General features: G+C 38.3%; 1 protein-coding gene across 1 annotated transcript in view; it reads right to left on the bottom strand.

Moving 5' to 3' along the window:
* Window positions 1–2799: 2799 nt before the first annotated feature.
* ASCC3 (activating signal cointegrator 1 complex subunit 3) overlaps window positions 2800–21925 on the bottom strand; it is a gene marked incomplete at its 5' end in the record, with an annotated part of 156710 nt that continues 137584 nt past the window's right edge. Inside the window, 5 exons of the mRNA XM_010288161.1 lie at window positions 2800–3184; window positions 3283–3458; window positions 6174–6380; window positions 12164–12314; window positions 12825–12976. Of these exons, the coding sequence (XP_010286463.1) occupies window positions 3037–3184; window positions 3283–3458; window positions 6174–6380; window positions 12164–12314; window positions 12825–12976 (834 nt within the window). The remainder of the gene's footprint in view (window positions 3185–3282; window positions 3459–6173; window positions 6381–12163; window positions 12315–12824; window positions 12977–21925) is intronic.

Below are 21925 nucleotides of genomic sequence, written 5' to 3'. Positions count from 1 at the left end.
AAGAAAGGGGAAAAAAAAACCCCAAACCAAAATCAAAAAACCTGCTTGCAAACTGGAATGAAAAATGTAACATTAAAAATTTCTGTATGTGCTGTCAATTTGCTCATTTATGCATAATGATAAACACATTACCAAAGTATTTCTCTCCTTTTTTTTAATTCTATGTTTGATTTTCATACTTTTATGAGACAGCTATTCTCACTTTCTACTATTAGATAACACTGGATTCAACATATTGATTGTTTCTTCTAAGCAGCTGTTTCAAATGCATCAGAATTCCTTCTCTTGGATTTTTCAGATAAATATGGATTCTGATAAATTTGCTTAAATTCATTCTATATTACTTCAGTTGTCTTCATGAATCCAATACTTCTGTAAAAGTTTCAAATATGTTATTTAGAAATTTCACCAAACTGTTTCTAAAAACAATTAACATGGTAGGAAATTAAATACAGTATTTCCAAACCAAAGTACAAATGGTACAAATGACATTACAGAAACTCTTTAATGGATTAATACAGAATACTGAAGCTATTGTCTGCTACTCTGCAGTTAAGAGTATTTTGTGATGAGCATTTACAAAGCAACAAGAACTAGCGTCACTATGTTGGTATGTTGTTTGACTGTGGCATAGCTCTTTTTCCTAATTAATTAAAATTGTTGAGAGACAATATATTGCTTCAGCCAAGAATTTTCCCAAAGAAAGGACTTAATTTCTGTGAAAATTTACTTGCAGATTAAACAATTCTCTTAAAAATGGGTGTAGGACTAAGTAAATGTGTGTATAACCAAACTTTTGCCTACCAGTCTGAAAAAAAATCTGTTTGCTGTGTGACACAACACTGTATTATATTGGATATAGTCTCAATGGCAAAGGCAGCAGTTGTATCATTTAGCAGGCTGTCAGAGTGACAACTTTTTCTATTATTGTCCCATTTTCTTAGGCAATAAAGTCAACCTATAATAATGAAATACTAGAAAAATTTTAACATCAGCAGGTGATGTGAAGATCTCTGAAATTGATTATTTTAAAAAACGTTCTCACAATTTAGAGGTGCTAGATAGATATGAAATAAATTAATGTTTAACCGTTGACCCTTTGAAATCAGCCAGACTTCTCTTCACTGCAATGTAGTGTTGCCAGCAGGTTGAGGGAGGTGATCAGCACTGCTGAGGCCACACCTGGCATGCTGTGTCCAGTTCGGGGCTCCGCAGTACAGGAGAGGCACAGACATACTGGAGAGAGTCCAGCAAAGGGCCACAAAGAAGATGAAGGGACTGGAGCATCTCTCACATGAGGGAAGGCTGAGAGAGCTGGGACTGTTCAGCCTGGAGAAGGCTCAGGGGCCATCTCATCAATGTGTATAAATACCTGAACAGACAGAGGATGTTAGGGAGGACAGAGCCAGACTCTTCTCAGTGGTGCCCAGTGACAGCAGCAGAGGCAACGGGCACAAATGGAAACACAGGGGGTTCCCTCTGAACATCAGGAAACACTTTTTTACTGTGAGGGTGACCAAGCCCTGGCACAGGTTGCCCAGGGAGGTAGTGGAGTCTCCATCCTGGAGATATCCAAAAGCTGTCTGGACAACCAGCTCTAGCTGGCCCTGCTTGAACATGGGAGTTGGGCAAGATGACTCCAGAGGTCCCTTCCAACCTCAACCTTTCTGTGATTCTACATGGGTGCAGCACCACCAGTGTAATTTTGTTTTGGGAAGCTTCCAGGTGCCACCTCTGCTGTATTCTTTCATCTGGTGAAACACAATAGAAATGATAGCAAAATGATCCCTCAGAGAGGTAATGCTTATCAGGTAACTGTGAAGCCAAACAAGTTCAAATAAGACTAGACCTTAAATGGAATATTCAACCTGAATGACAACGTGTGATGTTTTTGCAGTATTTTGCCTGCAAGTACTTGCTCAGCATCTTGAATCCCCTTAAGAGGACTGACTTCAGGATGTGTAGATCTGAAGTCTAATCACTGTATTGTGCAGAAGATAAGATGCTGCTACCTTTTCCTTTCAGTTTTAGGTCTTGCAGGTGGAAGTGCTTCCATGGTACTATCACCGATCTGGGTATCCCTTACTTAGACACTACCTATGGTCTGGCAGAACTTTTCCTTGGTCATGGAGCCACCTGCTGTAAATCCCATTTTTGGATCCTCACTCTCCTGTATTTACAGAATGTAGTTACCCACTTTAGCACTGAACCCTAGAACAGGACACTCGGTTTTATGCGCCTGAGTCCTTCAAAATTCAGGAAAAAATACTAAAGAAATTCTAAGTATGTAATATATATGCATTACATATATGTGTAATATATATTGTAATATGTGTAATATATTACATATGTGTATTGAGTAAACTTCAATTATTACAAATATTGCAAAATTGCAATATCTTATATTATTTAGCATGCCTTTATAACCAGATTTACTGCATCTATAAGTAATATAAATGTGTGAAATTTTTCCTTTAGATTATTGCCTTCAAAATGTAGTATGCATAAAAGGACAATTTTGTTACTATCCGTCTTATATTTTACACTGAAAAATCTAATGCAAAACATTCGTATGGACATATTTTTATTAAACATGAAATATGACACATCCATCAGTATTTCCCGCAGTTCTTAGATCAAATTTTGTATTTTTCCCTATAAATAAAAATGTTGACTATTTCAAACTACGCTAATACATAGGCTACAGAACACTTTTCAAAATGAAGACTATAGCCCTAAATTTATGCAAATGACAGTATCTTTTAGTCTTTTATTTTGATGTGTCAAAATTCAATTAACAATATGACTTCCGAAAGAAGAAAAGATGAAACAAGAAAAGACAAATCTTCATAAAGGAGTAAGGCCACTGTGGCTAACTCTGTGTTACCAGAGTCAATACAGTAGTCATGTTCAATTTCCTAGTTGTCTTGAGGTTTGAAGTTGGTTCCACTAAGGCAAACGCATTCCTGGATGTCCAGAATGATGAGGTGTCTTAGCTGCAAGTCCAGTTCTTTTGAATGGACTTTTCAGATTACCTTACTTCAGAGCCAGGTGACTCACAGCATCGGACACCTCTGTTGTGACTTGTGCTGAAGTACTAGCTGGTATAATGTTCAGGTAAATATCGTACTGTTGGTCCATGCCAAGGTAACTGTCACTCATAAGATACAATGTGTAGATACACCTAAAATGTAAAAAAGCAGAATTATTAGTTTGGAAATTAGGTCTTGACTACTTGGAAAAGATATCATTAAAAGAACTTAGTTTTTAAATTTTACATACTTTCCAGGAGTTACTGGAGTATAAAAAGCAACAGAAACAGTATTTCGATTTCTGACATATCCAGTTCTCTTCAGGGCAATGAGTTCTTTTTTATCAACTTCTCCCAATATCAAAAACCATCCTTCATCTTTAACTTTGGGGAATCGAGGAGCCACTGCTTTACTGTCTTGCTTTCCCTGTTGGGGAAAAGAAACAGTTTAGTAAAACCAGAAATCACCTTTCCAAAATGCCATTCTCCCTTGAGTGAATAACACCTCAAAAACACATTGTCATGGATTTTTACATAAGACAATAATTTAGCCAGACTAAAGTATTTTTGTTATTTCCTTCCAGATAAAGTTGTGTTTTTTTTTTTTTTTTTAAATTGAATCACAGGCCACAGAGAAAAACCCTAGAATACAAGATACTATTCTACTTATTTTGTAAGCTAAGCTATTAAAATGTGAATGGAAATACTGTTCCCTTTTTGTAATTTAATGTATTCCAAATGCTGTTCTCTGCAGAAGGGTTAGTTGTAAACCTTGTGTCTTTAAATAATGCTAAACAATATTGTTCAAGATTACTATAAAGACAAAAAAACAGCACTTGAAGTCTTCATTTGAGGTTGATATAGCAAAAGGAAAGATTATGTCAGTGATTCTTTAAGACAGTGACTTTGTTGCTGAAAGCTGAAGATACAGGGATGCACACGCAATCAGCATTCCTTTTGTGTTCTGAAGATGGAAAGGTTTTACTGAAGATTTATACAGGAAAAAAAAGCACCACCATAGCAATGAAGCTTCAGAAACAGTTTGATCCAGCTGTTACTTACAAAAGAGGGATCAAATTCTGGGGAAGGTTTAGAAAACAGTGATCACTCCATGAAATGCCCCTCCTCCCTTCTTTCCATGGCTTCTGGTTAGGAAACGTCTCTGTCAGTAACTGCCTCAGCAAATAGAATGACTCATGGAGGAGCTTTGACCCTTTTTCCTTCCTACAAATGAGACAGTCTCCCCTTGAAGCTATGGTGAACCTGCCGTAGTCAGGACAAGAAGTCTTTTGGGAAAGAATACTTTTCAAACATGATTCTTTCACTAATGTTCTGTTGTAAATCCTGAAGTTAACTTACATATGTATCTCTGTTGTTATTTTTTATCAAAATGAAGAGTTTCAGAACTAACATCTAAAACTGTTCTCTGCTTATATATTGAAATCTTCTTTGTATCTTAAAAATGCTCGTAATTATCATTCTTTCTTAGTTGTTTGAAATGTTAGAGAAATTCATTAGCGAAATTATAATCATGGTGATCCATATGCCACTCATGCTATGGAAATGACAAAAAATGCATCTGTAAGTAAGTGAGTGAGCTACAGTGTCAGCAGTGCCTGATTTGAATGCAGGAGGCATGGTCTTAACTCTTCCAAGAGCCGGCAAACAGGTACATCGAGTTACTGCTGCTACAGGCAGAGCAGTTGGAAACCTGTGCAGCTGCTGGTGTTTCTGGCTTGGCACTTGAAGACTTGGCTGAGGGTCCAGGGAGGTGACCAGCCCAGGAGGAAATGGTAGTTTGGAGGTACATGGGAATATAATAGGGAAGCTTATAAACTGGTTTGAGGAAACAGGATAGGCAGTGGCATGAGTGGTAGGAGTTTAGGGCTGGCAAGTACAGAAATACTGCCTGTGCAGTTATCATCTCCACAGTTACTGCCTATAGTGCCCAAACAAATGAACTTTATGAGTTTCTGGTTTGTAAAAAATAATGAGAGATTTTTTTCATTGACTTGAATTGGTCTAGGATTTTACATTAAGAGTCTATTTCCTTATCCTATGGCAACCTGAAAATACATTTGTTTAATTACTAACATAGGAAAAGCTTTGGAATTGAGTTTTTGAAAACCTCAGCAAGTTTGCAGATGACACCAAGTGGTGTGGTTGACACACCTGAGGGATGGGATGGCATCCAGAGGGACCTGGACAAGCTCGAGGAATTGGCCTGTGTGAACCTCGTGAGGTTCAACAAGGCCAAATGCAGGGTCCTGCTCCTGGTTTGGGGCAAGTCCCGGTATCAGTACAGGCTGGGGGATGAAGGGATTGAGAGAAGCCCTTCTGAGAAGGACTTGGGGGTACTGGTGGATGAAAAGCTGGACATGAGCTGGCAATGTGCACTGGCAGCCCAGAAGGCCAACGTTATCCTGGGCTGCATCCAAAGAAGTGTGGCCAGCAGGTCGAGGGAGGTGATTCTGCCCCTCTACTCCACTCTGGTGAGACCCCACCTGGAGTCCTGTGTCCAGCTCGAGCCCTCAACACAGGAAAGACATGGACCTGTTGGAGCGGGTCCAGAGGAGGGCCACCAAAATGATCAGAGGGATGGAACACCTCTCCTGTGAGAGTTGAGGTTGTTCAGCCTGGAGAAGACAAGGCTCCAGGGAGACCCTACTGCAGCCTTGCAGTGCTTAGAGGCGGCTTATAAGAAAGATGGGGACAGACTTTTTAGCAGGGCCTGTTGTAACAGGACAAGGGGTAATAGTTTTAAACTGAAAGAGTGCAGATTTAGACTAGATGTAAGAAAGAAATTTATTGCAGTGAGGGTGGTGAACCGCTGGCACAGGTTGCCCAGAGAGATGGCAGATATCCCATCCCTGGCAACATTCCAGGTCAGGTCAGATGGGGCTCTGAGCAACCTGGTCTAGTTGAAGATGCCTCTGCTCATTGCAGGGGAGTTGGACTAGATGACCTTTGAGGTTCCCTTCCAATCCAAACTATTCTACAATTGAATGATAATTTACATAATACTTAAAAAAATACTTAAAAACCATTAAAAAACCTGTTATGCTGTATAAAGCATTATTGATAATGTAAATGGATTATTGGAAACTTGTGCACTTGGGAAGGAAATGATAAATTGATCTACCTGATACCCCATCTGGGTTCTCTGCAGATTTATTTGGAGCACATACTCTTGATCAGCATGTAATTTGATCCATCTTTTGTCATCTCGTGTGTCTGTTGTCAAAGAAGGAACAGGTACTTCGTTCTGTGGCTGAACTGGGTCATCCCAACAGCCCTTAATGCTCAGGCTGACATTCAGAATTGGCAAACGGCACAAGAAATTCCAAGCCTGTAGAAAAAACAGATACCTGTTAATTACAAGACAATCTATACAGTCATTGTCACTGTAACAACAACAATTCAATATTCAGTCTGCATATTCCTTCTATATTAATATTTTATGATGTATTAGAATATAATACAGTCATATGACTCTCAATCATAAGCACAAAATACTTTTTATTAACCTCTTACTCTACTTTGTTGTAAGCAAATAAAACAAATGTGAAACTCCTCAAGCATGTTACACATACCTCACTAAGACTACTGATGTCTGAACACAGGAAAAATTCCTTACCACTCCCGATTAAAGTATTTTTTCCCTATAAGCCACTTAAAAACTAGTATAATTACATTTTAAATTAAACTTCCTTAGCATAATCCATAAAGAACAAGTCACTGCAGTGCTAATTAGCAATGGGCAAACCTCAGAGAGTTCAGAGGATCAGTTCAGATAATTAACCAAAAGTTCAACTGCATATCCAAAGTTATCCCTATTTTTTTTTTTAAGTTTTCTTGCATCAGTCTTCACAAACCCCCTTTCTTACAGTCCTCCTGAGGAATCTTAAGTCTCTGTGGTTTCTCATGAACTGCACCAGGCCCTTGACTTTCTCTCATTCTTGTACAGAGGATGGTTGTTAGAGGTATACAACTTGTGTAACTAAACATGACACTCTTTTCAACCTTAAAGGGGCATCCTGAAAATGCAGCCCTATGTATCTCTCATTTTGGTCTCTATCAGACAGGGAAAACCAGCCCTGGGAAGCTGTGACAAAAAAGGAGGGGAGTAATGTCGGCTTTCATTTAGTAAAAAGAAAATCAGCATGTTCACTCAGTAAAATTTGTTAGGAAGAATAAATGTAAAAATGGGCTGTGGAATGGAGGCAGTGATTTGTGGCCTCACTATGACTGAAAAAGATAGATGAGGCTGGCACTGGAAGAAAAAAAAAACCCCAAACCCAACAACCACCCTCTGCCCTGCCCTCCTTCCCCTCCACCCCCAAACCAAAATAGGCATCAACTTCATCCATGTTTTCAAACACCACACATGGAACACCAGAGGGTGGGAAGGAGAAGAAGGAAAGAAGAAGGTCATGGTAAAGAGCCAGCAGATGTCAAAATGGGAACTTGTGGGAATGAAGAGGGTAGGCATAGTTGCATGGGAAATACTGGCATGGAACAGAAATGTTTTATCTGGAAAAAGACTAAAATGTATTTTATTTTTCATGTATTGGTTTGACCATCTTCTGTTTCAGCAAAATCTGTTTTCATTTATGTTGTGCTTGATGTGTCTCTGATTACTTTTTCTTTGCTGGAAGGCCTAGAGCCCTAATAAAAGCTGTTTGCTTTTTGGAGACGTCATTGCCATGATTCATACTGACAATAACGGTGTATGTTAATACAAAGTTAGGGATACAGCAACCAGGACAAGCAGACCTAAGATCGCACTGCCGTAGGAAGAGGTAGTGCTGTCCCTCTCTCCAGCATCCTCCTTGCCTGTCCCCCCCCTCCACGCCCGATATGTTGGCACTACCATGCTGCGATTGTGCAGTAGATGGATCAGCTTGCTAATCATTTTGGTGACAGCATGAACTTAGATCAGCTTAAAGCTGCTTGTGGAAGCACATTCTCTAATCCTATCGGTACTCTGAATAAGCATGAACCTTCAGTGCCACTGAAAGAAGTGGTCCAGCCTCCTCCCCTGCTGGCACAAGCATTCATGTAGCCACTTGGCTACAGGCCATTCTGACTGTCAGCGAGAGGGTTGATATGATCCCTCCTCCCCTTGTCCCCAGATACTCGTTCCCACCTCCTCGCCCAAACCATCCACAGCGTTTGTGCAGCTGTGCAGTCAGCTAGGTCAGGAGAGGTGAAAATGGCACGGGGAGGGCAGGACTGCCCATTTCGGCTGCAGCGCAGACTTAGTGTTGGATTAAAATGGCTGCATTACCAGAGCCTGGCTGAACTAAATGAGAAAACTGATTTAGGCTAAAAACTAATCTCTCTCTCTCTTCCCTCTTCTGTGTGCAGCATGAAGAGCTCTTTCTGTTCAATGGGGAAGGTGGGGAGGGCCAGCTGTGAGTGCTCAGGGACTGCAGTGTAAAAGCAGGGGACGCCGATGAGTTGTACTTAGCTAGTGCCTTAGCTAAGAAAGGAGAGGAAAATTATGAAGAAAATAAACAACTAGAATATTAAGGGAAAAGATATCCCTCTTTGTCCGGGCACTGAAAGGGAAAAAGGGGAAAAAAAGGCAGCACCTTGAAGAAGAAGAAAAACACCACGTTCTTAAGTAATTAGTTGTTGCTGGGATGTCACTACATTTAACACACAAGACACTACTAAAATCACCTCCAGCAGATCACACCAGATGAGACAGCTTGAGTACTAACACTTTAATAGGCCAATGATTTTCTGTTTAATGTAATGGTTTTTAAGACGAAGCTTACTGTAGGAACTGTACAGACCCACTGTGTGCGCCACTCCATGCACCAAAGCAGTGTACTTCTGCTGTGTTTAGAACACATACCGACCCCGTGACCACCCCTTTGGTTGTATTTTAGATATCATTTACCTGGAAAACTTTTACGCGTACTATCTCAGAGGACAAGGCCTGTTAGAATTATGTTAGAACAAAGTTTAATTTCAGCAGAGATCATAATGGATTAACTCCTTTAGTGGCGTTACCTGTCGTTTCGTTGAAGACTATGATTTGGTCTGGTTTATACCGCACAACCCCGACATACCCTACTTGTCAAAGGCTGTCATGTCCTCGTGTAGCTTTTACAGTGCAAACAATACTAAGTAACTCTGAGTAACTTTCTAATTGGATAAGAAAGTACTTGTAATATGTCATTTTCCAGGCCTTGTGTCTTTGAAAATTAAAGGCAAGGTTAGTACTGCTTGATCATTGATACAGCAAGGACAGCAGACTGCCTTTTTATCATCTGTGCACCACGGGGAAAACGAAGAAATGTTTTTCTTACTGAGGAAAAAAGTCAAGTAGTAGCAGTTGAAAATGAAAAAGAAGATTACAGGAACAGAGATACTCCCAGAGTTAAAAGCAGCTAATACTACAGCAAGGATAATATTTTTTTCAATCTTTATGTTTCTTTTTTCTCTTTCAATAATATAAATATCGGCTTAGTCTTTTAAAAGGTGCCTAAGGCCTAAGTGACTTAGAAACTGAAAAAGATTTGAAATATCTTTCAATTTCTAAGGAATATGATTCGGAATATGAAAGAAATATGATTCAGAATGAATCACTGAAACAAACATGGAGCTTAGGCTAGAGATCAGAGTTACAGTCTAAATAGTTTTTGAATTTAGGCTGTCAGCATTTAAAGCCCTGCTGACTTTCAATGAGGCTTAGGATTATAACTAACTTTTGGAAAATTAAACTCAGGCTCCCCCATCACTTAGGTATTTCTTGACAATTTTACTGCTTTTTTGCTGCATAGGGTGTCACAAGCACATATTATGTCCTTTTAAATATATCAGCATGCCCAATGTGTGCATGTACATATATACTATATAAATATTTACCTACCAAACCCATAGATTCAAATCATAATCACATGAGAAATTCTTCATGAACCTTTGATAACATCATTAGCATTTTTGCCAATAATCTGTCTCCCCAGGACTTAGCCTAATATGCCAAATCCATGGGCAGCTTCAAGAGCTGCTATTTAAAAATTAATTACCAATCTGCTTAAAAGACATTTTCTTCTTTCCAAACGTGAAATTTCTTCCTTTTCCTGCCTGCCTCAAATTTATGTAAAGCTCAAGCTGTTTTCACCAGTTTCATGCTAGTAACAGGTTTAAGATATCGGTTCAATACACTGTGAGTGAGATGTAGAATGTTTGTTAGGAAAAGAATGTTTTTGGCAATTTAGTGGTGTACTTACCACTTTATTTGACTTTGTTCAGGACTGGTGCCAGAATGCTAGGCTTAAACTCTGTAATCCTATATTCTTTCTTTATAGAAAATATAAAGATGCATTCTTTATTGAATTTTTCTCTTGGTTGGCCCCTGTCTAAGTCTGCATTGCAAGACTTTACATATGAAGGCACACTCAACAGGCAGTATCAATATGAATTTTAATTCTGTGCAAGGTATTACAATAGCTTTTTTTCTGGGGAAAAAAGTGCCTTAAAGGATAGAAAATGTTGATATAAAGGTTTCACATTTGCAATGACCTGCATAATGCAGTCATGGCTTTGCTATACCCAGTATGGCCATCCCTAACTCACGGAAATGAAACTTTCTCCTTATAGGATGCTGAGGCGTTATGTTTCTCCCTCTTCTATGCATCTGTATTTACAAACATAGACATATAGAGGCATAGAGTCATTCATAGTGTGAACGTACATCCCACATACGCACAAGCTATTTTTGAAGAAACTGCTAAGACATTTCAATACCAGCCAAACATATTTATCTGAGGATTAATCTTCATCTATTGAATCAGACGAGAACACTGCCATGCATACAATTATTTAATTAGCAGCCAAATCCTCTGCCAGTCAGCAGCCGTTCCAGGCATACTGATGGGGCAGTAGATGCAAATCTCACAGTAGTACTGCTTTTTCTCATTACTACTGCAATTAGCACTTAAATTGATGCTTTAAACATACTAATTTCTGGAATAATTCAGGATTTGTATGTTACCTGGGATCGCCTCACTGCAGAGACGACAGCAGATTGCTACGCAAATTGAAGCACTTTTGAGCCAAATAACCATCATCGTATCAGACAGAGCCAATTTGCATTTGCTTTTAAAGATAACAGAATGGCAATTTATGCAAATAAATTAAGTAAGTTTACTTCTGAGTTCTCCCTGAACTAATTATAACAATGTTCTAATTTTTTATCACATTTAAAAGTTGGACTGAAATCAATGTGTATTATGTTAGAAATCTAACATAGAAGATGAAGGAAGAAGGAAGCCTTGTTTTGATGTCAATACATTTTCTTAATTCAGAATTTTGATGTTAATTTAGTTACAAATGCAGATGTCTGTTACAGACATTTAAGTACTTTTCTTCTTGTTTGCATACCAGTAAAAGGTTTAACTGAAGCTGAACAGTCAAACACAGGACATATTGCTGTCCTTTTAAATATTCAAATAAAAAACATCTGAAGTATAGCTTTTGAAGTTTTCATCTTTCATACATTTATTTGAAATCAACAGGCTTAGCATGTGATGAATACTACGGAATATAGCTGCCCTTTGCTGGAAAGGGCTTGAAAACTAACCTGAAAATAACACTCCAGCAGCCTCAACGTTTTGAGATAGTATTTTTTCCTCCCCCCTGTGAAGTGTGAAAATCTGCTTTTTCTATTTTTTCAAATAGAAAATGAGTTGGATCCTTCACTAAGGGTATTGTCAGAAAAAAAACGGTGTTAGACAGACCACTTCAGAGACCAGCTATGATGACATTTGCAATGCATGTATTCCTAGTGCATAGCTGGCTATGAAAAGGTGGATAACAGTCAGCAGATTGAATGACCTAGAGAAGCATCTTTAGAGCAAAGAGATGTGGTTAATGGCAGCCATAAACCAAACCCTGTTACTGGTTAGCAGGGAATAAGTGAAAATAATATTAAGAAAACAGGCAGAGAAGAAACCCTGTAAAGCAAGCAGTACCTTGAAATTAGAGCAATGAATATGTTGCACTTTATACAGAATATCACATGATATTTGCCAAAGGGAAGTGAAAAGTATTTCTTTTCCCAACTACTCTTCCTTTCCAATCACACTGATAGTGATGACTGATAGAAAGTATTACCTGTGAAATGTGCGCCGTTTGCAATTCACTGTCCACAATGGAAGCAAAAACATTCTCTTTTCCTTCGCAGGCAGCCATTAGTTCGGGAAGACACTCGATAGGACCTTGGTAACCTCCATGCACACTCTTCCTTTTGCATTGGCTCCACTTGCTGATAGAGACAGCAAAACATATGCCCAGGGAGGGAGAGCAAACATTTGTGTTCAATTTTTTTGGTGGTGAAACTTGATACTAGTTTCTGTTATTAAATGCTGGTCATTTATTTTTGGGTAGCGTTAATTACTGCATCCATAGTAATAGGACAGTCTAGGCATCCATAGAGCTTAGCATTATCTATGATATTAAGATGGATACTAATGTATTTTTATAATGGATTAAAATAAAGAGATAATTAATATACAGAGCTAGATTTGTTAGGACTTGGAACTCTTCCAGTGATCTCTTGTTAATTTGTCTGGAATCGTGGTTCTCAAAATAATCTGTGGGGGTTAATTAATCAATGAATATTGAAAACAGAAACTCCATTTGGGAAAGCATCACTGTGAAAGAATGAGTTCTGCTTCTGGTGCATTAATGAACATTCTCGGGCAAAACAATGACAATCAGCAGTCAGAGGTGGAATGAAATTGCAAACCTGCAAATGCTTAGAAGAATTACATACCGAAAAAGGTAAAGGTGGTGTAGCTCTATATTGGGCAAAGTAAGCAGGGAAGAGTCATGCATCCATCTACCCTGAACCACCATCTGCACCAGACTGGTTATATTCAGAGCAGTCACTAGCCAGCCATGATGTGCTGCAACATCCAGCATTGCCTAATGAAAGGAGACATATATAAAAAAAAGAGAATGCAAGTATAATTGCGTACCTGGTTCATACAGTAAAAGCATTTATTTAATGTTTAACTTACAGAAATTTCTAGGCCTTCCAACACAGGAATTTACTTCAACCTCTGCTGATGGCAGTAGGCACCTTTTGAATTAATCTTGAAAAAAGATGGATTATAATCCTGCATCATCATCAACTCTTACCCTTGAAAACATAATTTATAGCATGTTTTTGGGGGTGAGAGCAGAAGGTGGGATCTTGTCCTTACAAGTAATGTCTCTTTTACATAATCCAATTCAGAATGAAAGGAATAAATCTCAAAAGTTTACTGTAAAGGAAGACGTTACAATTAACTGCAGTATTGGTTTATATTTTGACAGGAGAGCTTTGCCAGAATTGCATAATTATTCAAAAATCCTTGAATATTTAAGAACAACAACAACATATTTACAATGGTTCAAAAATTAATATTAACGTCACTTACTAATAGCAGCTACTATTCCCATTTTAACCTAAGGACTTAAAAAAATCTCTTGAATTGGACTAGATAAAGTCCCTAAAATTTAGCTTAGCGAGCATTTTTGAGGTTTTGTTCAACACTGACACCTAACTTGAGAAAGATTACAAAATAGCTAATAGTTTACCAAGGGTGAGTAAGAGCAGTCAGAAATAACACGGATTTCACCCTTTGCATTGTAAACAGTTGATTGTCTTGAGAATGAGGGATGCTTGACTGTGTCTCTTTTGGCATCTCTATCCTGAATCAGAAAAGCCTTCCCCAAGTACATGGAAAACCTGAGCAAACAAAAAACCCCCTATCCAGCTATGTACCACACTTTAAAGTCTTAATGATCATCCTGCCTTCTTCGTCTCATGAGTTTCTTTTCCATTTCTAGTTACTATATTTTAGACAATACAAGTAAAAGGTATACGGTAAGTATCACTACCATAAAGATCTAAATCTGCACAATTCTTTATGTGCATCGTGAGTGGCCCTGTTGACATGAAAAAATTGTTATGCTTTCTTTTTCCTGACTGGACTTAAATTCCGTTTGGTTAGTCTGAAAGAGAATTTAAGAGTTCTTCCAAAGGAGAAAGGACCAAACATGAGCTTTTGGTTTCAACATAAATTTTTTAAATACAAAACGCAGTTATTTGAATATATAGTATACTTTTCACCCTGTCTAGAGTACATTAAAACAGTTATTACTATTCATAGAAGCATTTCAGCTGGTGAAGAAAATTATGCTATAGTGTATTAGTTGTCTTGCTTATTTTGTTGTTTAATACCATTACAATCACAATAAAGTATGGGTCTTCATATTACAACACTCTAATTCAGTAGAAAGTCATGTATTTAAAAGTGGTTTGCCATGTAGGAAATCTGGTGTTTGATTAAAACACTAGAAAATATTTTTTAAGAAAGCAAGAAAAGAGTCTGATATATTGAACGGTTTCAGCACTTCTTTAAATACCACCTTCTTGATATTAGGAGAGTTGTAGTTCGATTTTAGGACTAGGCTTAAGATGTTTCCATGGGTTTTTCTTGTAAAGACAAATGATATTGTTTGATACTTCCTCAGACAGCAGATACCTGCATCATTTTAACTTATTTTCCAGCCGCTAGTGTAAGGAGAAGCTGTCTATGTAAGTCTTTACATTTAATCAAATGTTTTACAGACAAACAAAAGGCAGCATTTACTTAAGGCAAACTAAACAGTGAAATCTTCTTTAAACAAAGGAGTTGTTTACACATGCAGAGCTATTTCAATTAAATTACACTGATTCTGGAGAAATACTGAGTTTAAAGACACAAGTTAGTTTCAGTCTTGGCCAGTCACACAGTTTATTTTAGCAGTTTACAATGCAATTTCAACAGGTTTTATTCCATATCGGGGTGACTAGATCAGTGATACTTAGAAAAAACATTTAAAGTGTTACCCTGTATTACACGAATGTTGTCTCATTTCTCATGAATTGTAGATAAAGTCCCTTTCAGCTAATAAAGATCTAGATTTAACATTTAATTAACCTTTTTTGAAGGAAGAGCCATAGCACCCTGAAACACTCTAATAACACTCCTAGTGACCCTAGAAATAGTACCTCACGGCACAGCATTAATGTTTTTTTTGTCTGTCTTTTCACTTGGCTTGCCAAAGTGATTTCCAGGTATGATTATTTTTACCAAATAGAAAATAAAATTATGTTAGAAATCACGTTTGAAAGGTGCAGCTTCATGGCCTCTAGATTTATGTGTTGGTTCACACGATTTTTAGTCAGATAAAGAGGGAATTGTTCTCGGCATGTATCAGAGTGAAAGCCGTCTTTGAAACTTACAGGGCGAGTTGCTCTTTACCCACTTCCACATTTTAAAATATATTGAAGCCTACACATATGGTACAGTGGGTGCCTCTGAGCGTGTTGCTGAGACAGTATGGTATTCTCTCTCCTACTCTCCACTACCTGAATCGTCTTCTTTCCTTTCTGCTCTTCTGACATAGCCTGAAACATCATGTTCCTCAATGATGAGACTGCTGTATATCCATGAAGAATAATGGGTGCACAGATATCCCGACTTTTCCATAAGCATCAAGAATACAGTAAGTTGTATTTTTAGTCAGCATGAAGCAGTGGTATTTTCCTAAAATGCTTCTGAGGATACGTACACAACACTGTTTTCATTGTCTTCCTTCTCATTTTTTTAATTAAATCTATTCCCCTACCCCCACCCCTTTTAACAGAGGTTTGAAAAGGGGAAAAGGAAGAGAGAAGACGTAAGAGAAAGATAAATCTAAAACAAGCTATACACCAAAATTAACTGGAGGATCCTTTCAACCTAGAAAATCTCCTAGAAATTGATAGAAGCCTACAGATAGATATCCCGTAGGGAGTAAGGAAAGCCTGTGTGTGTGAGACTCTGTGTTCCACATTGTTATAATGAATCCACATGGCAAATCCTCTTTTCTTCCTTATTTTCTGCTTCTTCACCCATAGAATTTATTCACAGCATCTCTATCTGGATGTGAAATCCAAGACAGTGACATTGTGAAAAAGTCAGAACAATGGTAAAGTTGGCTTGTTTCATCTGCTGCCTTGGAAACCCACACACGTTTCATTTTCCGCTAAGTGTAAAACACACAGATGCTTGATACTTAAATGGTTACTGAAATTCCTACAAATACTCAAGGTAACAAATTGAGTCATTCCCCTATCTCCAAATTAGCTATATAAGAAGTAGCAACTAAAGAAAGAAAACAATATAAAAGACAAAAGAAAAAATGGTAAGTATTTAATATTTTTGTTATTTGATGAATAACATTTAGTGTCTCTAGTTTCTCCAGTTGCTGCTTGTTTGGTTTGTTGTTGTTAACTACAAACCAGCATAATTTTCTAGAAATTTGTGGCTTCTTAAGTTAAACTTTTATTTGTCAAAGAAGTAAGTAATTTCTAAGTATCTTATAGTTGATAAGATTGGAAGAGAGTGAAAACATTATTCTAAACTGAGAAATGGCACAAACTGGTTACCTGCCTTTCTAGCCTCAGAATTTCATGCCAGCAGAGGATAATTTCATCAGAGAGAGAAAAATTAAGAGGACAGTGAGTGCAAGAAGTGAAACAACGAAACTATATTTTTACTTTTACTTTTACTTACAGAAAAAACATACAAATATTTTTTGGTAAACCAACAAGTTAAAATAAAAAAAAGCCCTAACCCACCACTTTTTGACCTGAAGTAGAAAGGATAGGGTAAATAGATGGAGTCAAGGGAAATATTGCTTCTTATAATGAAAAAGATGTTTACCATCATCTCATTTGGGCCTGTTGCTGCACTTAGGAGAATAAAAATAGAGGCCTATACTGAGAAGGGTTTTAATGAAAGAATCAGGTGTTAGCTTTTAAGCCTTTCAAGTGTCATACTTGGACAATCACAAAGTAATAACAGCAATCAGTGACACATGCTTTAACATTTTCTCTGTTGCTATCAAAAATAGTTTGGCTTGTACCAACATGGGAAGCAACAAGCTGTAAACCATGGCAGGGGCAGGACAAAAATGATGATGCTCCGTAATTAATTGATGTAGGTGTACCTGTCAGGTATGGCAAAAATTTTCATTTTGATGATATTCAGAATTGGATGTCTAAATGTTTGGATCAAAATCCTGTTATTTCTTTCTTCATTCCAGGAGTGCATTAATACAAAACCCTCAGCATCTATTATCAGGTTTCCATCATCTCATTTTCAGGAACCGTGGTTGGTTACCCTTACATACGGAATTATTTAAAGTGATCAAATTGTACCCTTCTGGTCTAAAATGAAGCCAAGATTTTACAATCTGTCTCTTTTTAGCCAAAGTTACTACCCATGCTTGGAATTTCAATTACAGTTTATAATTCCCTACCTTGAGGGGAAGCAAAGATGGAGGCAGGATGTGGGAGAGCTGAGTGTGTGGCACACTCCTTGACAGCAAAACACTGATAGCAAAACATTGTTTTCCTCCGGTGTTTTTAAGCACTCTGAATATGTGCTCAAAATAACAGATACTAAATTGTTCTGTGATGAACATATCCACCCCACTCACCCCCCATCCATTTAGGAGATTTGTCTAGCAACTGAAATATCTTTTATTTTAGAAACCTTTTGCAAAGTTTTAACACTGTTTTTGGTATTACTTTCACACCCTTCATTTGAAAACCAGATATTCTGGATCACTCTTGTACGACTGGGTAGGTGGCAGGGGAACAGAGACTGTACAACTAGCAGAATTTCTGATCTACTCAAATGACTTAAATAGCTTTTTCCTTTAAGATAAGTTATTGAATTGTTAAAATGAAACAGCTTGCATCTTATTAACGTAGACTGCATACTGCTTGGAATAATTTCTTCTTCTGTTTGAAGTCACCTGTCATATAACTCTGAATATACTAAACATTTCTACTTAAATACTGTAAATATAAATGTAACTGTAAACTTCGTAAATATAAATGTCAATAGTTGTGGCTAAGGTATATTTAAGGAAAGTGGCAATGAAGCTAGGCTTCAAGAAGAGGCTAGCTAAGGAGACTAAGGTAGCGTAAGAAATGCCATTGTGGCTGAGAATTACAGCTGTGATTACTCAGCTAAAAGTTGACTGCCTACAGCAATGCCATTGGTGGTAATGACTTGGTGGATGGGCGCTGAAACTTCAGCAGTACTCACGGTGAGCAATGTGGCTCTAATTTCTCCACTCTTAAAAGATTAATTTTATTTTTTGTATCAGTACTTCACAGACTATGACACTTTACTGAGTGCCTTCATTTGGGAAATTGAAGGTTGGTACACTAATATATACAGCCCTCTATGCAGAACAACATTCACCTTAGACTTTCAGAATTTATATGACGAATATTTATAGATAATAATATGAAAAAGTGTATGCATGTTATCCATTTTCCTGAAAACTATGAATTCAGAATAATAATAAATCTTTCCTGCACATGCTTCAAATGTAGGAAGCCTTCCAATATATTATGGTCCACATGTGACTTGAGATCATACTAATACAAGTAAAATATTTTTCCAGATGTTAAAGTATGCCATGTACTGTAAGTTTCATGTTTTTATATAAATCATGATTATGATGCTTCAATTATATACCCCAGAAACAACAACTGACTCAAAAAGTTGGAATTTATTTGAAGAAGTCTTACAGAGGGTTTTAAGGTCACTACTTTTTGTATGTTATATATTGGTAATACAGGTATCTACAGCACCTTTGCACTTCAGAGATCTAGTCCAAGATTACTTTTCAGAAATGTATTAATTTGGGGCGGGGGAGAGGTTCTTTCAGATCAAGTAAATCAGGCTTATACAGCTGTACTGTTTCAGCCTACAGACCACCCCTACCCCCTTGTACTTTATCAGAGATATAGTGAATAAGATGTAATTAATCCTATTCAGGAGGCACTCCCTTCATACTGCCCTCCGCATCCCCCTTCCCTTCCCTTTTTTTACAAGCATATTCAGCTCCCTCTTCCATATGCTCTGCTACCCCCTATGAGAGACTAATTCTTCATTCTCCCATCATCATAAAGGTCTCACTGATGTATGCAAATTATGACCTTCCTAGCTGCTTTGTAAGATTCCTATCCCTGTATTCATCCTTTAGCCTCCATAGTAACATTATTAGTACGATCAGAACCAGGGAAAGGACAAATCAGTTACTGTCTACATTTAGATTGCAATCCTTGGGTTCTTACACTTTTTTTTTTTTTTTTTGACAGTATTACAGAGGTAAAAACAGCTATGGAATGTGATACCAGCAATATGAACTTGGTAGAGCATGACCCAACGTGTTCAGAACTTGTTGAGTCCCAATGTACAATTTAATTTCAAATGAGTAATTAATACATTCATATTCTCTACTATGCTAGTGAACTGTAAATACAATAAAATGTTTTTGAGAAAAATCCCTTGGCAAGACATCCCAGTTTCCTAAACATAGACGATGTCTTAAAGATGGCATTTGTTCCAAATCTTACACAAATCTACCAAACTCATGAAAAATATACAGCATCTTTCTCATAATAAACCTTCCCTCTTTAGAGTTTGAAGTCAGTTTCAAAGTAGTAATGTCATATTTTTGTCAATAATTAAAAAATTTGGAGTGCATTCACAAGAATCCTTTTCAACAGCAACAGTTATTCCCAGTAACTTTCTCCTGAACTTTTAGCCCCATAAGGTTAGCATTCAGGAAGCTCAGCTGCTGTCTAACAAACTTAATTAATCAAAAAGTCATTTCCGAGCTGTAACTATGAGTAAAAGTGCTTCAAGTGTGCTAGCAAGCCTACAAGTTAATCAAAATGCTAATGCAGTACAAATTAAAGTTGTGATTAACATTTCACAGTAGCTGCTTAAGTGAATTGATCACACAAATGGGTTAAGCATTACTCATTTCCTCCAGCCCCAACTGGGAAAAGGTTTGTCATGGGTGGGGGAGGGATTCTATATAAGCAGCACCAAATGATCATTAAACTGTCACCAAGATGCTTCCATACACCAGTTTACCAATTATGCAAGCAAAAACCCAACACCACTGCCACGAAGGTAACCCTCCCTTTTCCCGCGAATACTCCTATAAAACACGAGCAGGCAGCAAGTAATTCCACCGCAACATTTCCTGTGCCAGGGTACTTTCACTACAAAGCCATCCATTGCTGCTTAGTATCTATAAATAAGCATTACTGTCCAGTATATGTGCTACAAGTTTTTTGATTATTGTATTATTTCCACCCTCCTAATGTGGAATAATAGCCACCCAATCATGAAAGCAGCCAGTATTTAAGTAAAATTGCAAACATTGTGCTATCACTGGAATATCACCACATACACAAAGAATATGTGCAGTAGCTGAAGAGATATGGCCTCTGCTCTTCACTTGTTTCTGAATAATCCTCTGCATTCTCAAGTTAATTTGATTCTCTTCCCTTCCTTCAGTAAAGCTGCCCATTTATTTATAGTTGCCAGTGCATTCTTTCCCTGGGCACTTCTAGACAAATCTTACATACACAACTGTAAAATAGGTCGTTCCTGTAACTCCTACCAACCTTGCAGCAAGTGATCGGCACACCTGCACTAACAACAGACAACGTATGAGCTCAAAACACCCTTAGGATCTTATAGAACTTCTCCATTTCCTCATAGGCAGAAAAACAAATGATCAAAGGGATATGGCTCCTCAAGTCAATAGTTTCAGTGGCTGTTATGAACTGAGGAGGTTTGGGGAGGATGGGAAGTCCAGAGCTGAGGGACATTCTCATTCTTTTAGTCTGGGAACTGCCGTTTGCAGCTGTGCTGATATGGCCAGAAAGTCTCTTTTGTGTGAGGAGCAGTAGATACAGCTCCCACCATCAGCCGGAACAGTCTGCAGTTTATTGGAGTAAGCAGTTAGTATGTAAGCTAGCTCTTAAAAGACAGATGACTTGGGCAGCGTATTTGTGCAATATTTGATGACTCTGAACATGTACCACAAAGATGACTGTCATAAGCAGAACTGTAGCAAAAGTTGCAATTTAAATGACCAGAAACAACATACTTGCTTAAACTCTTTTAGAATGGGTAAAGTGGTGTTATGCACATCATCGTGCAGCTAAGGAAATGCAGTGCTTAACACAAAGTTTTCATTTCCTATCAAAATCAGATTCTCTTGAGGAGTAATATGTCGGGGAAAGGCAGGCCCATCAGTGACAGTGTTACAGTTTAGTATCTTTTTTACAGTTCTGTTTAATATCTTTATCAATGATGTGGACGAGGGCATCGAGTGCACCCTCAGTAAGTTTGCAGATGACACCAAGTCGGGTGGGAGTGTTGATCTGCTGGAGGGTAGGAGGGCTCTGCAGAGGGATCTGGACAGGCGGGATCGGTGGGCCGAGGTCAACTGTATGAGGTTCAACAAGGCCAAGTGCCAGGTCCTGCACTTGGGTCACAACAACCCCATGCAACACTACAGGCTTGGGGAAGAGTGGAGGACCTGGGGGTGTTGGTCCTGGTGTGCCCAGGTGGCCAAGAAGGCCAACAGCATCCTGGCCTGGCCTGTATCAGAACTAGTGTGGCCAGCAGGAGCAGGGAAGTGATTGTGCCCCTGTACTCGGCACTGGTGAGGCTGCACCTCAAATACTGTGTTCAGTTTTGGGCCCCTCACTACAAGAAGGCCATTGAAGTGCTGGAGCGTGTCCAGAGAAGGGCAACGAAGCTGGTGAGGGGTCTGGAGCACAAGCCTTACGAGGAGCAGCTGAGGGAACTGGGGTTGTTCAGTCTGGAGGAGGCTGAGGGGAGACCTTATCGCTCTCTACAACTACCTGGAAGGGGGTTGCAGCGAGGCGGGGGTTGGTCTCTTCTCCCAAGTAACTAGCGATAGAATGAGAGGAAATGGCCTCAAGTTGCGCCAGGGGAGGGTTAG

The sequence above is a fragment of the Phaethon lepturus genome, unplaced genomic scaffold (genome assembly GCF_000687285.1).
Source record: "Phaethon lepturus isolate BGI_N335 unplaced genomic scaffold, ASM68728v1 scaffold14555, whole genome shotgun sequence".
Taxonomy (NCBI): domain Eukaryota; kingdom Metazoa; phylum Chordata; class Aves; order Phaethontiformes; family Phaethontidae; genus Phaethon; species Phaethon lepturus.
This window is presented reverse-complemented; position numbering and strand designations above follow the sequence as displayed.